Raw genomic sequence first — 16,134 nt, 5'->3', positions numbered from 1 at the left:
TAAAAGGAGAAATAATAATAGGTAATGATTAATATATAATAGTGCTAGGTGATCGAATTCTATTGGAAATAATGTGATATAATTTGTATTTGGTTGCTGGTCAAGGAGACGGAATACACGTTGCGGATGTTGCGCAACCGTTGACAACATCTTTCGGATGAGGTGAATGCCATATTTGCAACGTGTATTTCTGTTGCAACGAATGCGCACAGAAAAAAATACACACTCGCTCCCACCATCATCGTCGATTGCCATCGTCAACAATTTCACGAGCAGATTTCTCTTCTATTTAGTTACTTTTTCTTTTAAATGTAGGGTTTGAAAAGCATTTTTTTAGTTTTGTTTCGCGAATGACTGAATTCTGTGTACAAATACGTTTATTTTTTACTTGAAAAAAAAGAGCAATTTTTCTTTGTGTGATTTACAACGACTTTTTTTTAGTATGGTGTGGTTACTTAACCCGAAATTAACTTATATTTTTCTTGTAATTGCCGTTAGGTGTTTTATCTTCTTTAGTTTTTTTTTTCATAAACAAAATTCGAACTAAATTTATATGGAAAAATCGGCCTGATCCACGGATAAAGAATATTTGTAAATACAAAATTAATGTTTGTAAGGATTTAAGTGAAAAAAAAATTATATATATATTTGTGTTGTGTATGCAGAGAGGTAAAAGAAAATGTTAAAAAAAAAAAGATGATGTCAGCTGTGATTTGTATTTGTAGCTTCGGAAAAAAGGAGCAACTAGAAGACAAAAAAAATATATATGTATCGATGTATTAACTCGCCCTCCCCCGTTTTAGCTGTCAATGAATGTTCAAATGTTGTGTAACTATTCTGTATACATTTGTGTAGGATCCACTCTATATTATTTTTTTTGCGAATTCAATTAATTGGCTGAACCATTTGGAGCGCAGCGGTAGTTAGTAGTTGCATTTGCATTTGCACGTCGCAGAGTTTACCTTTTGTCGTTCCGAGGTTCGATCGAGAATCTGATCTTGGGATTGTTTGAAAAAAATTTGGATGGAAATTTTCGCGTGTGAATGCAAGTAGAATTTAATTCGCAAAAAAAAATAATCGTAAACGGATTTTCGTAGGTGAACTTGTAAGGAAAAAATCACATAATTAGCAGGGTTTCTCTTTAATCTATAATATCTTCTTTGACGCGTATATACACTTATAATTATTAATATGCATTTAATTTGTAACATATTTGTTTTCCTCCACTTCGATGTTGTTATACTACATATACATGTTTTACCTTTGCCCAACCACTTTTTTTATCATCTTTTTTTTAATTTTAATTACTTATGTAAATGGAATTGTTAACTAAATGTACCCCTCCTCGCCCAACACGACCCCCGCCCCTCACAAGATGAAGAAAAGTTAATGAAGATCCAGTCCAGGTTTTTCTAGAATTATGTACGCTCGTTTGATTCAAGAAAGAAACAAAGAAGATAAAATGATAACACAAAAAGAAAACAAGTTAAAATAACAAAAAAAGAGATTTTTATTATTGCCTGAAAGTGCAATTATTTCATTCATAAAAAATATATATATATAAATATAATATTATTGTGATATTTTTCTGTATGTATATATACACATTATATATATACAGCTCGAAATTTTAGAGAAATATTTGTGAATTGTATGTACATAATTCTTCAACAAATCTGTAAAACTTTACTGTAGAAATATTGTATGTAGAATGTTTGAATGTAAAAAATATATATATAAATATGATATAATATAATTAATGTTAAGAATTGCAAATTGAAATACGCGCAGTTTTATTTCTCAACTGTTTCTTCCTATCCTTGAACATTTCCCATCTTTTATCTTGAAAAATACCAAAATAATGTTTATGAACTCGAAAAAAGAAAGAAGGTTCTAATTGGTATAAATTATACGGAAAGTGCAAAATGAATGAACACATTGAGAAACGAAAACATTTACAGGTGGTTCATAAATTGTAGTTTGGTTGACTACGTTTTGCAATATTTCCAGGCAGAGAGCAGATGGCGAAACAGGTTCTGTGTAATGCCTTCGTTTATTGTCCATAATTTATGGGTAATTTAAGGCAACATTTTTTGACATTTTTCCGTTCGCGATGACCCAGTTTTTTTTATAATTCATTTCAACAATCGTTTCAACAGTTCGTGGTTTATATATGGAAACTAATAAAATATGATTGGTTGGCAGTTATCTATGTTTTCTATTTATTCTCTGTAAAATATGAAGATTACTGTCTTATAGACGAAAAATCCTATCATAATCAACAATTTTGTTATGAATTGCATGGATTAAAGTATTTTTTTTATATATTAGTCAATATACTTGCATATAAATTTCAATGTTCTATCTTAACTCTGAGGGCATTATCACCTTTTTAATTGAATCTTAATTTTTTAGAAAATGTACAGGAAAGAGCAATTACCACCTAATCAGAAAATTCTTTAAAACTATGCATAGTTTTTTTTTGTCTAGCCTCACTTCAGTCTAGAAATATATACGAATTTCTGAAGCTTCAAAGAATTTAATAACAGTATAATAATATATAAGTTCAATGTAAGATATAATCAGGTATGTATACTTATTTATTCGATTGTTCTGAAAATAGTTATGGTCACATACTTTGTGTTGACGCTGACCTTTTAAATATTATATTTTAATCGATTTTCTTTATGGTTTTATTATGAACAACATTTTTAAATTTGATAAGATAATACACGTCTAATGAATTTCCTGAAACGATTTAACTTATTCCACTTGAAATTAATCACTCACGTTGTGCAAAATCATAATCCCAGACATTATTTTCCGTTATTTATTAGGAATATAGTAAATAATGCAATCAAAGATTACATTGCTAGGAAAATACATTCTGAAACTGTATATCAATTAATATTTTGATAAATATAGACGATATACACTAACTATAATGGTTAAACTAAATGATAGTAATTATCTTTTACTAATTTCACGTAATATTTAAATAATTCTCGAATGCGTTATTGTAATAAGCAGTTCCATGAATTTAATTAAATTATTCATGATAAATTGTTTGCATATAAATAAATAATGATGTATTACTTTTTTTTTTCGATTTCTCTGTATTGATCGGTTAGTTGTAGCCAAGAACTCGCAGTTGATAATTTCTCACAAATGCACGTTTAATGTATGACATAGATTTTCAAGGATGGATTGTTTTTTGTTGTTGTATAATTGCGGTTAGCCTGGCTTTACAGACATTTACATCATTGTACATATTTGTTTGCCGCATAAATTTAAAATAATAATTGTGAAATGAAAACAAATTTGTTATCTTTAAATAACACCGCAATGAGACATTGTCTGATTTCCAGAAGTAATTGAAATCACAATTACTGTATTATATTTTCTAAGTTTTAATTGGATTCTAGAGAAAATTTTTATATTGAAATATGATTTTAATTGAATTGATTTTGCATATGGTAACATCTCATATATTTAAATGAAATACACGTTTTCTGTATTTATGTAATTGTGACATTGTAAATTGTTTAGAATTTATAACATGCAACTAATAAAAATGTATAAAATTAAATTTATTTAATTAAACATAATTATTTTAAAATGATCAGCAACAATTATAATAGACTTACACATTCATGATTTATATAATTTAATCTAACACAAGGAATGATAATTTTTAAAATAAGAAGTAAAACAAATTATTTAAATAATGAATTCATTTGAATCTATTTTTTATAAAGTTTGAAAATTTGAATTTGCTGTGGTTCTGACGGTTGACAAGTAGATATCTGTAAAGAAATGAAACGTCACCAGCACAAATTAAGTATTTATCGTGTATATTAATTGCTGATCAAGTTAAAAATGTCGATGTAATATGTTAGTAGGAACGTGCGAAGGCAAACAACTTGTTATGTGTAATCCGCTGTGCTAATTAGACAAAAACTGTTGTGTATTTGACAGTTGTCAGATTCGGTGACAGCTGGACATAACCTGTCAGCATTGTCAGATCATTTGGACATTTAATAACATTAAAATGTTTTGGTGCAGTGCAGTAGTGAAATTTGTTTTTGTTTGTTTGTGTTTTAGTGGTGTACAGGCAACACATTTGCAAGGAAAATTTAGGACTGATGAGTTCTTTAAGTTCCTTGTCAAGTTTGGTTTCCAGAAGACTGAAAGACATGAGAGGGAAACCACACACGGCTATATATTTGGTAACATAACAGCCAGACACAACTTCTCTGTGCCTGTGACATTAGCAGTGCTGGATAGGTCACTGTTCTTAGAGTACTATGAGAACCGTGTGATCTACAACAAGAAGGAAGCATGTAAGAGGATGTTCAATAAGCTCAGTGTTAAAGCCTTTGATGCTAAATGCAATCCAAAAGGCAATGATTACCTGAGAAAAGTGCCTTGTCCAAAAGGTGGACTCTGCTTAGATGAGGATACTGCTTGGAATGTGGTGAAAGGAAACCAGTTCACATATGTGATACAAGACTTGAAGCAGCCATCATTCTGGTATATTTCATTCGTTGCCTGCCATTTGAATGATAAATGTGAGTGGACTAGTAATGAAGGCCATGGGCACCAGGAGTTTGACTATGATATATGGTTGGTCAATGGTAACCCAAACACTACATTCAGTAGCTTGAGCTACCAATTCTCTTTTGACCGCCAGAACACTTTGGAATTGTACCTGTTGTTCTGGTTTTGCTATATGGTTTTAGTGCCATTGCAATTGCATGCTGTACGAATCCAGAAACATCCAGTGACCAAGTTGTTCACAGCAAGTTTGCTTTTGGATTTTGTTGCTCTGTGCTTCATCCTTATTCACACACTGAAATTTTGTTTGGATGGCATAGGATATCCTAAATTGTCAATGGCTGGTGATATTTTTGATATTTTATCAAGGGTGAGTTTTCTGACAGTTAAATAATCATTTAAATCATTGTTTTCATTACTTTTATAGACTTCTTTTATGCTGTTATTGCTCCTTTTGGCAAAGGGGTGGGCTGTGACCAGAATGGAATTGACTTGGAAACCATTGGTTTTTGCTATTTGGCTGTGTTATGGTGTTGTGCACATTCTGCTGTATGTATGGAATTTGGTAAGATTTTAAAGATTTACTCTATATTAGATGTTTAAAACTTTTTATAATATTTAAAGAAATTAATTATAAACTAAAATTTATAATAATAAAAATGTTTATTGCATCAGTCATACAATAATGTTTTGCGAAATTACAAAGGTATCAGAACGAACAAAAATAAAATGAATTATTTTAAGAAAATATGATGTAGATTTTTTTAATATTAAAATGATCTTAAAAAATAAATAAACTGTGCCGAAGTAAGGAAATCTTGCGTTTGTGGCCAAATATCAATTTTGCGCACTCTTCCATCATTAAAACAATACTATTACTGGCACTACTATGCTTGATGCACCTGGATCTGTCGTCACTATCGCGGCGCTGATCATAAATTAAGAATTACTAAAACATAAACATTGTAAGTCTTCACCATTAATCGGTGATTACTTATCTTGTTATAAAGAATTAGGTTAAGGTTACCGGTGACTGATTACATACAATTTGGTGGGCGATGACCTTAAAACAGCTGTTTAAGTCATAACATGATATAGTCAAAACAGACATAGTTACTGCGATTAAGTACAACTGATATACTCAGCATAAAAATAATATTCTTTTATGAACACATATTTTAATATAAAAAAAAATATAAAACGAGAACTAGAGAAACAAATACTATTTAAGTAGTTTTCTATGTCCACTAAATTGTCAATTAAATATTAACATACACAAATTTGTATTTTTTGTCGTTTTGAGACATGTATCAAATCATATTGATATCCCATTATTATTTTGTGTATATATTATATAAAAAGAGAAATGGAGTACTTTCTTCTGAAGTTATTATGCTTTAAAGTTAAAGTTAAGATGCAGTGACTTTGTAAAATGTGAAATAACATTTGACTTAGTAATTCATCTCTAGGATTAGTTTATTGCTATGACAGTAAACAATCAACTTATATACAACGTGAAATTACATTTTATGATATGAGTGTAAAGTTGATTATTTGTGCATTTTTTCTCTTTAATTTAACAATTGTCTGAGCTATTTCTTTAACCTTTAGTCTGTCGGTACTTGTTTATATTACTATTAAAATTTTAAACGTGAAACAGTCCAAATACCTGTTGGCTAGAAATTTCTCGCCCCAAAAAGGCCCAAACGAAACAAAAATTTACTTTGTAAAATGTGTTTGTAACAATAAAAATTGATGCATAGTTTTAATAAAGCTACTTTCTTAGACATTTTCTAGAAAATTAAGATGGCATGTTCAAAAGGTGGTGCAATACCACTGCCCTTTAAAACTTAACTTAATTTTATTGTGTTCTAAAAGAAATCCAAAAAATATATTTTTTTATTTTAACTATGTTCAGCACTGTTAAGCACTTTTTTAAATCTTAGGTTGTTAACATTTTTTAGACAGGAAGGTCTTTAATTTGGTCATTATTTTCTCTGTCTTCGTTGCTAACTAGGTTTTCTAAATCTTCCACTAAAAACAATTACTTTACTTAATCTAGTACAACTTCTGTTGTATATAAGAATTTCATAGTGATTTCTTTATAATAATTAATTATGGCGCTATTTCTGCCACCTACTGATGTAATTGATTATGTTTCTAGTTTCTTAAAAATGACGAAAAATGGTTAAAATAAATAAAATGTTCATTTGAAAAATAATGTAACTGTAAATTAATATTTTATTGCAGACTGAAGTTGATATTATTGAAGACATCGATGAGTATCAGACATGGCCTGGCTGGTTGATAATAGTGTTCAGATGGCTGATTATGATATGGTTCCTGTACGAACTGAGGACCACAATGCTGTACGAGCACAACACGCAGAAGTTGAACTTCCTTCTTCACTTCGGAGCATCGAGCCTCGTATGGTTCATCTACCTACCAATACTCGCGCTAATTGCGCTTCACGTCTCCGCTCTCTGGAGGTTCAAATTGCTGCTAGGTAGGAAGTTCATCCGATTAAACGCAAACGAGAATTTACTAAATGTTCTAATTCTCCATTTCAGGGATCACCTACTCTGCAGATTGCTTCGCCTATTGCGTAATGGCTCATCTCCTTTGGCCGACAAGGTCTGAGCAGTACTTCCTACTTGCTGGACCTTCGGTGGCCGACAGCGAAGAGTTGGACGAGTTTAACGAGGCTCCGCACATAGTGAACAACTCCTACACTTCATTGAGCAGCATGAGCACTCTGGAAATAGGGAGGTACGAAGATCCGGCCAAGACCAACGCCTGAATGACTATTACTACTATAACTACTCATCCTATTGAACCGCAACTATGTAATCACGTTTAGGATGGTTTGTATATATTCGATTAACCAACGTTTAATTGCGTTGCGGCTGCTGTTGAAATTCTTCTTTCATTTTCGTCCAGATGGTCTGTGTTCTTCGGCACAAACGTGCGTGAATCGCGTAGTCAATATTTTTCTAACAGCCTGTAAATAGAAGCTGCTGTCATTTTTATCATCAAACCTTGCACGTTTCCCTTCACCATCAACAAAATTATCCCAACTATTATATTTTTTTTAGCCATATTATCTTTTATCATACGATTATGTTCTATTAATTGCTCAAATATCGGACGGAATCTTAGTTAAACTAAGATTATCGTTACGATCCACTTTTTTTGTTTGGTTTGACGTGCTAACTTTTTATATCGATATTACATTAGTGCACAAATATTCAGTTTTATCAAATAATCTATAATTATTAGTAATACGTAAGATAAGAGGATAAACTGTTTAGATCGCGAGGCTTTTCCGTTGAAAACTTCAAAAAAATAATTTAATTCGAACGTGTTTCACTGGGTTAATGATTTTTTTATAAATGTAGATTTAAACAAAAAATTACGGGAAAGCGAAAATTGAGTATGTTGGCATAGAAAGTGAGAGCTCAAAAACTGGTTTTCGGTTTTGTATCCATTGATGTGATGTGATATTATTTTAATGTTAATTAGTGTTTATTTAATTATTATATCTTATTTTGTATATAAACCAGGAGACATTAATCAACACAATTACATTTTCCATCTAAATCAGTAACCATTTTCTTTTAGTCATACGAATGATCATATTAATACAGTAATTAATTTTAGTATTTTGACTATTAACAATAACTATATTGAACTAATTTAAGAAACTAACAGTTAGTAGCAACTGGATGGATAGATATGTTTTTAAACTTGTATTGTTTTACACATTATGACTATTAAATCATTTTAATTTTATAGTGGAAAAGCGAATGGTGTTGGTGATGTTTGTTGGTTTGGCATGAATGTATTATACCTACTTATAGAGACATAATTTAGTGAATATTTTGGTTTTAAGTATTGAGGAATTTCAATGATAATCTGTGAACATGCCCCAATATGATGATGATGATTAATATATGTGATTAGACTGAGTGCAGCCAATGAATGAATACGACGATGATTTGTGTATAGGAATTTTTTTGCCAAATTTTAACAAACAAAAATATCTCAAAGCCATATTTTTCTAAAAAAAAAAATAATAAATATAAATAATAAATGATATTATATTGATAAATAATAATATTGGAGTCTGGTGTCTATCGGATTTGATTATTATTATTGAGTATGAATTTTAGATTTTAATTGTTCGGTTTGTAACTTCGAAAACAGATTTGGCGGTTTTCAAAGCAAAAACAATATATTTATATAAATATTCTTCGATTTCGGCGAAGAAAGTCTTTAAATGGAAAAATAATGTGATGGGTGTAATTTTGGAGTTGTTGTTTTTTTTTTGTTTATTTGTTGTGCGCGTGTTTTATTATCGAAAGGAAAAGTGCACACTACGAAATTGGATGTGTTTGGTTTTCGATTGTCGGCACATTTGTATCTAGTTCTGTATCCTTAGGATATGTCAATTCGTTTATTAAACTGAACTCGTTGAACATGATGGACATCGATCAATTATTTTTATCCACTGTTATACTAAAATCAACTTTTTTGTAATAATTAAACAAAAATGATATTACTATGATAATCTTTGCATATTATTATTCTTCCATATCCATGTCTCCTTGTCCTAATCCAATGAAAGTAAGTACTCAGTAAATTTTGTATGATTTATATTAAGAAATATTTTAATCCAATGTTCTGTTTTACTACTCTTTTGTCAGGTTACCATTTTTTACACAATGTACTGCACCATTGCAAGTACGCTCAACTCGGCATGTTGCGTTCCACACGTTTGCGCTCAATTCTAGGAATTGCAACCAACACAGCCAGCAGTCAGCCGTTCAACGATCTCTTGCAGCAACCATTTGTTAAGCGTCACTGTATTTGGTCAGCAGTGGAAGGCTTTGTTCTTAGTTTCAAATTATGTTTTTGGAGGTAGAATCATTGAATCTACAGCATACATTTGCATTATTGGAGACAGCCCTGCATATTGATAGCAACTTTATTTCTATTATGTCTATAATTGCATATTATTTTTCCCGAAATTTATACATGATATTTTCCATACACATATAACTTATTATGCGACATTTCGCTAAAACGGCCTTTTTTATTATGACACTTTTTCCACAATGTTTCTCAAAAAGCAGAAATCAAGGCGGATTTGTGTCAAAACAATTGATTCGTTATACGACTTTTCGCTTTACGACCAACTAGGGTCAACTTTTCTGCAAAACTTATTTTCGAATTTTCCTTTTTAAAATTATTGAATATTACATAAAACTATAACAACATAAAATATCTCCACAGAAAACTATATAGAAAAACGAATATCAGTAAATATTTATAAAGTATTATTGTATTTATATTATTATTTATTTTTTTCTCAGAAAATATGATTTTAAATAGAATAGAATGTCTGCACTATTGCTGAAACATATTTTGCAAGCTATGACTTGATTTTCTTCTTCGCCGCTTTTTTCATCATTGTAGTTATCTGGTATTGAATAATTTGGATACAATCTTGATAATAATTGTCTAGATAACTTAATGATCACATTTTTTGATGCTAGTGAAAAAAATACGCTGGACGTCTTTGTCCAAACATTTTGTGGATTCTATAAGTAAAGGAGAAGTGCAAGTAATTTCAGTTTTCAACTTTTTCATTTCACGTAACAGAAATTCAAATGTCTTCACTTGTTAATAAATTCGCATCTTGTCGTCCTTATGCCTCTTTCTATCATAAACTTAATTCCTTCATGAAACTTAGTATTTATGCCAGAGACGACTCAAAAACCGATTTTGTAGTTGAAAAACCGATAAACCCTACAACCAAATCCAATTTTCTCAAATATAAAGAATCTTTACATATTTTGTTTTATTATGGAATTTTTACAATTATTTTCATTTTACTTTTTATATACATCAAATTTATATTATGTTCTATTATATGGCTAAAAAAATATTGTTATTATTGTAAGCGAATATGTTAAAATTTTATTTTAAAGTGTCAGTCGCCGAGTTGACCGTCGCCCGGTTATCGCGTACCCCCGCGGACCGGTCAACGTTTGATAATTTTAGCGCGGCCCGCTGAGGGAGGGATGTTGATACAGTTACACCAAAATAAGAATATACAGTGATTTAATATTTAACTCGCTAGATACCGGTACCATTTGATCCATGGACCATGGGTTGGGAACCACTGTTATAGAAAACAGGGAGTTCTTGATATTTTTTTAATAATTTTTATTAAAAGAACTTTGACTTTAATATCACTATATTTTTATTGTTTGAATCTTCGTACAATCTTTCTCGCTTATTTTTTATCTTATAGTTGACACATCTTATTTTTTTTTCGATTACACTATTCACCTTGTGAATAATGTCTAATAGGGACGTAATTCCTTCTGCACACACGGCAGATTGGGGGTGGCCTAACGACCTCCCCTCCTGGTCGACGATCGGAAATGTTTCAAATATTTACTTTGCGATCATAAACTTTTTTATGGAGTTTCAAATCATTATTTCTATGTTCGTCCATTTGTATTTCGCCGTTTTGAATAATACAAGCAAACACGTGTAAGTAAGTAATGTGTGTACAATTATTATATATATATGTGTAATTGAATTGCTTTCAAGGGTGCAATACTAAAAGCGGCGATGATATTCCATTGAGATCATTTCCTCCGCTTCATTCTCTATTGTTCGAGCAATGGAAAATTGCTACGTTGAATGAATCATTGAAAATATGGATAAGGAGCGTATAAAGTGTATTAAGAGAGTTTGTAATCTACATTTCACTGAAAACCTGTCTTTCAATTTTACGATTTTCCAATGTTAATTGAAAATTTGTTGAAAGTAGTAGAGCAAGAAGAAGAACACGATTAATGGATAATAACAACACAGTAACAATATTTCTCAAACTGAAAGATATTGTAACATATTTAATAAGTAATAAATCGCTTGATGTTTAATTCGATTAATGTTTAAAACCAAAATATTAGACGTTCTGTTTATAAAGGCAATTTTTTTAATGAAAAAACGCTCTGAAATCATTCATTGACCATTCTTATAACCAAAGGGCTATCGATCCAGATCTTGCCTACCTCAATAAGTCGTCCTCGCTCTTATTTAATTTAAATATTGACAATTTGATTTATACATGAAATAAAGTGATTTATTTTATGTACATATATTAATAAAACAAAGTCATCAAAATATTCTATTTTTTATTACGTTATGTAACGATCTTTATTCTTTTGTTGGAATTTATTTTAGCTGTCTTGCGTATTCCGGTACGTACCCTCGTTTTTAAATATAAGTTTTTAATGTCAGCGTTCTTCATCCAAAATCGGAGAGTAGCAATCGCAGGTAACGGGTATCCCTTTCCTATTAGCAATTTATAGAGTCTAGGCCCCGTTGCATAAAGAACAACGGAATTGCTAATATCTTCTTCAGACCATCTGGGTCGTTTGAGAGGCTCGTTAATTTTCTTTATTTGCGCTGGCGAAAAGATGCTCTTCAAGCCCTTCGTTTGCCATTCCAAAATAGCATTCTTCTGCTTCAAATCTGAAATTGTTTTTTGATTATCCGAAACACCTTCTGTATTAGTACTAAAATAAACGGAAGAGTTATTTTTTTATGTAAATATAAATTAAAATTAAAAAGTACGCAATACTCCTTTTGGTAATAAATAATCTTTGAGAAGAGCTTTTACATATCGTTTCAGAGTGCTTTCCTAACAATTCTGTATTATATTTCAAATTTATATGATTGTTTGAAGCACCTGGAGATTTGTTACTAAAAAATACAATAGTTAACATTTTTGCATTAATAAATTCAGAGTAGAAAGTACTCATTACTCATGTTGGCAAGAAGTGATGTTTGATTCAAACTGTCAGTATTATTTGTCCTTTCATTCTTATCATTTCCATCTCTAGAACCTTCACCTGTTACCTGCATCTGCCTTTTTACAATGAAAATACTCTTTAAATCTGAAACAATTAAATGTTTTTTTGCAGGATCTTGTATATTGATTCTGAAATAGATATTATTGAGTCAAATTTACAACAACATATGCGAACTTTAAAATACCCTGTTTTGTTGGATCTGATGGAAGATTGATGCACATTTTCTAAATTAATTGTTTCTTCAACATTAACATTGCCTACACCAGAGAAGTCATTGCAAATACTAATTAAAAATTAGACAAATTTAAGTTTAGTACTAAATAAATTAAATCATTACAGGGTCTTACTTTGATTTCTCTAAAATAAATACTGTGTTTCCCTTTTTTCTTGGAACAGGTTGCTCATTATCATTCTGATCCATCATATTCTTGTATCTCTTTAATGATGGAACTACTCCTTTTTTCAATTGCCTACGATTTTTATTTACATATCCTAACAACTCTTCTTTCAAACAACGTTCGTAGTCTGTTTCTTTGTTGAAATGCAGCTCACAGATTCTGGCATTATTTACATTAAACTTGTCCGCACGTGAACAAGCATTAATCCATTTGTCGCAAACGACTGGATCTTTAACGGGAAATCGAAAAAACTTTATTGTTCTATCGAATTCCCTCTTTGTCTGATTATCACTGTTGCATCCGAATACAGCACAACGCATGTTAGGTAATAAAAATCAGGACTAAGGGGGCATAGAAGTGTTTGGGAGCTGCAATGTTACAAGGTTTAAAATATGTGCTTGTTTTGTAATATTTAGCTTACATATCAGAGGTTATAAAGTAGCTCGAAAACGTTTTCTTTGGATGTACATAAAAGCCAATAAGAATCTAATAACAGAGTTAACTGAATCAAAATCTAATTGTTATTTACGTTATTCCGTTTTGTCTTAGTATTAAATCAAATTATTTGTTTACTCTCCGCGAACGTAACCTCCAACTTGCTCCAACTCGTCACCACCGCAAAAACACATTTTAAATTCATAACGACATTGGAACTAGCTATTCGTCGCATTACCGACATACCACTGTTTATTTTACAAAGTTTAAAGTATATTCCATTATATAAAATGAAATTCTTTTGGAAATATTAAATAATAAATTGGATTAAAAAAAAAGAGAAATCTCAAGGATCGATTTTTTTTATTACTTTTTAGTTTTCTTTATTTTGTTGGATATTGTTTTATCCCTCTTAGTTCCACTATGCATCTTCGTTTTTAAATACAGGTTTTTAATGTTAGCGTTCTTCATCCATAATCGGAGAGTATTGATCGCAGGTAAGGGATATCCTTTTTCTAATAGCAATTTGTAGACTTTTGGTCCATTTGCAAAAAGAACAATGGAATCACTAATATCTTCTTCCGACCATCTAGGACGTTTGAGTGGTTCGTTAATTCTCTTTATTTGCGCTGGCGAGAAGATATTTTTCAAACCCTTCGACTGCCATTCCAATACAGCAATCTTCTGCTCCAATTCCGCAATAATTTTTTTACTATCTGAAGAACCTTCGGTATTAGTTCTGAAACAGTTATACTAGTTAAAATTTGAACACCGACATATATACAAGGTTTTAAAATACCCAATACTTCTACTAGTAATTATTAATCTTTGTGAAACGTTTTCAACATTCACCGCTTTTTCAATACTTATATTTCCACTGCAGGAGCTACCTTTTGTTGCATTTGAGAGTGTCTCTACCAAACCTTCGATTACATAGTTCTTTGATGGACCTTGTGCGTTGATTCTATAATTATATAACAGGTAAAATGTTTATATTAACAAATATAAAGTTTAAAGTACTCAGCACTGCTGTTGGTTGTAATGTTGCTGCTAGCACAAGATCTGATACAATCCACTTTCAAGTGGTTTCCTAATAAATTTGTAATAATTTCAGTATTATTTGTTGGATCTTCTCTCTTGATTCTAAAACATATATATTAATTAATATTTGTTCACCAACAAAATTTTAAATTGAATATACCCATTACTTGTATTGGTAGCAAGTGATCTTTGAAGAATGCTTTCATCATCCAGTGCTTTTCCACTATTAATATTGCCAGCACTAAATTTGTCACTTTTGACTTTGAAGTTATTTCCTAATAAAGCAGTATTCTTGATATTAATAATAATTACAGGTTTATTTTCCGACTTTTCTATCTTTACTCTAAAAGATATATATTAGTTAATATTTTTTTATCACTAAAAAAAATTAATGTAATATACCCACTATTCCTATTGGTGCTTTCATCATCCACTGTTTTTTCACTATTATTATCATTATTGCCAGCACTAGATCTGTCACCTTCAACTTGCAATGGATTTCCTAATGAACCAGTATTCTCTCTATTAATAATAATTACAGGTTTATTTGATGACTTTTCTATCTTGATTCTAAAACATATATATTAGTTAATAACTTTAATGAACAAAATATAAAATTTAAAATACCCACTACTCCTATTGGTAATTTGTGATTTTTGAAGAATATTAATAGTTTTTTCTCTATTATTATTACCAAAACTTCTAGTGCCACCTTGCACTTTCAATTGCTTTCCCAATAAAGTAATATTTTTCAAATTTCTAATGATTACAGGCTTCTTTGCAGGTTTCTTTGTTTTAATTCTAAAACATGTATATTAGTTATTTAAAAAGAAAAATTTAATTTGAATACTGAGTCTTCTTGGTACTAAGTGATAAATCATTTTCATTTTCCAAGAGAATTCTTTCTTCAATCCTAATATCACCTTGCCCAGAGACATGATCACTATAAGAGATTCAAGCAAAAACTCAGTAATTTGTAAATTAAGTAATTACAAGTACTTGAATACTTACTTGGATTTCACTAAAGCATATATTGTTTTTGCCTTTTGGCCATGAACATAGTTATTCAACATTAATGTTGGAACTACTCCTTCTTTCAACTGCCTCCGGCTTTTATTTATTTCCCCTAGTAATTCTTCTCTCAAGCATCTTACAAAATCTTTTTCTTTGCTGAAATGGAGATGACAGATTCTAGCAGTAGTTACGTTGAACTTATCTGCTCGTGAACAAGCATTTATCCACGTTTCACAAATATCTGGATCTTTTGGAAAACGAAAAAAATTCATGGTTTTGTTGATATATTTCTTTGAGTTATTGTTACTGTTACAACCAAACACAGCACAACGCATTTTAGTTAAAAAATAAATCAGAATAAGAAAGGCTAAAAAGTGTTGTGATACTGCAAGTGTATAAAGTTTGTAATAAATATTTATCTTACAATGTTTATCTTACATATGAGAGGTTATGAACAAGATCAGAATTTACTCTGGAAGACTGCAGACTTAATATACCTACATTGAAGATACAATTATAGTAGTACCAGATTATTATATCCAAATCTATATGCATTTACGACTTTTCGTTTAGTATTTAGATAAGCCTTGTTTACATTTCGAGAACGTAGCTTACTAGATCAACATGCTCAATCACAGTTTAATATTTCGTCCTCTTTCGCGCATGATGTTTATGGTGACCGCTATGATCTATAAAAAAATGCGCACACATCACGTATTTTGAAAAATACGTAAATTTCATTGCTCTCATTTACGATCTTGGTGACCGTCAATATGCGCTCGAGTATACTCAGG

The 16,134-nt window shown here is 30.5% G+C and overlaps 2 protein-coding genes across 2 annotated transcripts; one reads left to right on the top strand and one right to left on the bottom strand.

Annotated features, from left to right (window-relative positions):
* Positions 1-3,808: 3,808 nt before the first annotated feature.
* On the top strand, positions 3,809-8,624 carry LOC108566064 (integral membrane protein GPR180). Its single transcript, XM_017925766.1, has 4 exons — positions 3,809-4,927; positions 4,985-5,122; positions 6,808-7,063; positions 7,128-8,624. The coding sequence occupies exons 1-4, from the start codon at positions 4,052-4,054 to the stop codon at positions 7,355-7,357; spliced, it is 1,500 nt and encodes a 499-aa protein (XP_017781255.1). The 5' UTR covers positions 3,809-4,051; the 3' UTR covers positions 7,358-8,624.
* A 3,143-nt stretch (positions 8,625-11,767) lies between these two features.
* LOC108566045 lies at positions 11,768-16,003 on the bottom strand. The gene is made up of 14 exons (XM_017925741.1): positions 15,779-16,003; positions 15,338-15,725; positions 15,177-15,269; positions 14,954-15,127; positions 14,729-14,896; positions 14,487-14,669; positions 14,306-14,428; positions 14,085-14,249; positions 13,656-14,024; positions 12,800-13,183; positions 12,637-12,735; positions 12,398-12,580; positions 12,214-12,342; positions 11,768-12,155 (listed from the first exon to the last, which is right to left on the bottom strand). The coding sequence occupies exons 2-14, from the start codon at positions 15,673-15,675 to the stop codon at positions 11,780-11,782; spliced, it is 2,784 nt and encodes a 927-aa protein (XP_017781230.1). The 5' UTR covers positions 15,676-15,725; positions 15,779-16,003; the 3' UTR covers positions 11,768-11,779.
* Between the last annotated feature and the right edge of the window lie 131 nt (positions 16,004-16,134).

This window comes from Nicrophorus vespilloides, unplaced genomic scaffold (assembly GCF_001412225.1).
Source record: "Nicrophorus vespilloides isolate i.1.1-1 unplaced genomic scaffold, Nicve_v1.0, whole genome shotgun sequence".
NCBI classification, from domain to species: domain Eukaryota; kingdom Metazoa; phylum Arthropoda; class Insecta; order Coleoptera; family Silphidae; genus Nicrophorus; species Nicrophorus vespilloides.
The sequence above is the reverse complement of the archived record's forward strand: the minus strand, read 5'-3'. Positions and strand labels throughout refer to the sequence as shown.

Excerpts from the sequence above, each read along its gene's own strand:
- LOC108566064 (XM_017925766.1), top strand. The coding sequence starts at position 4,052 with ATGTTTTGGTGCAGTGCAGTAGTGAAATTTGTTTTTGTTTGTTTGTGT. Across the intron at positions 5,123-6,807 it reads TGCTGTATGTATGGAATTTG|ACTGAAGTTGATATTATTGA; the intron begins GTAAGATTTTAA and ends ATTTTATTGCAG. Across the intron at positions 7,064-7,127 it reads GAGGTTCAAATTGCTGCTAG|GGATCACCTACTCTGCAGAT; the intron begins GTAGGAAGTTCA and ends TCTCCATTTCAG.
- LOC108566045 (XM_017925741.1), bottom strand. The coding sequence starts at position 15,675 with ATGCGTTGTGCTGTGTTTGGTTGTAACAGTAACAATAACTCAAAGAAA. Across the intron at positions 14,670-14,728 it reads AGCACCAATAGGAATAGTGG|AGTAAAGATAGAAAAGTCGG; the intron begins GTATATTACATT and ends TATATCTTTTAG. Across the intron at positions 12,156-12,213 it reads ATTACCAAAAGGAGTATTGC|TACTAATACAGAAGGTGTTT; the intron begins GTACTTTTTAAT and ends CGTTTATTTTAG.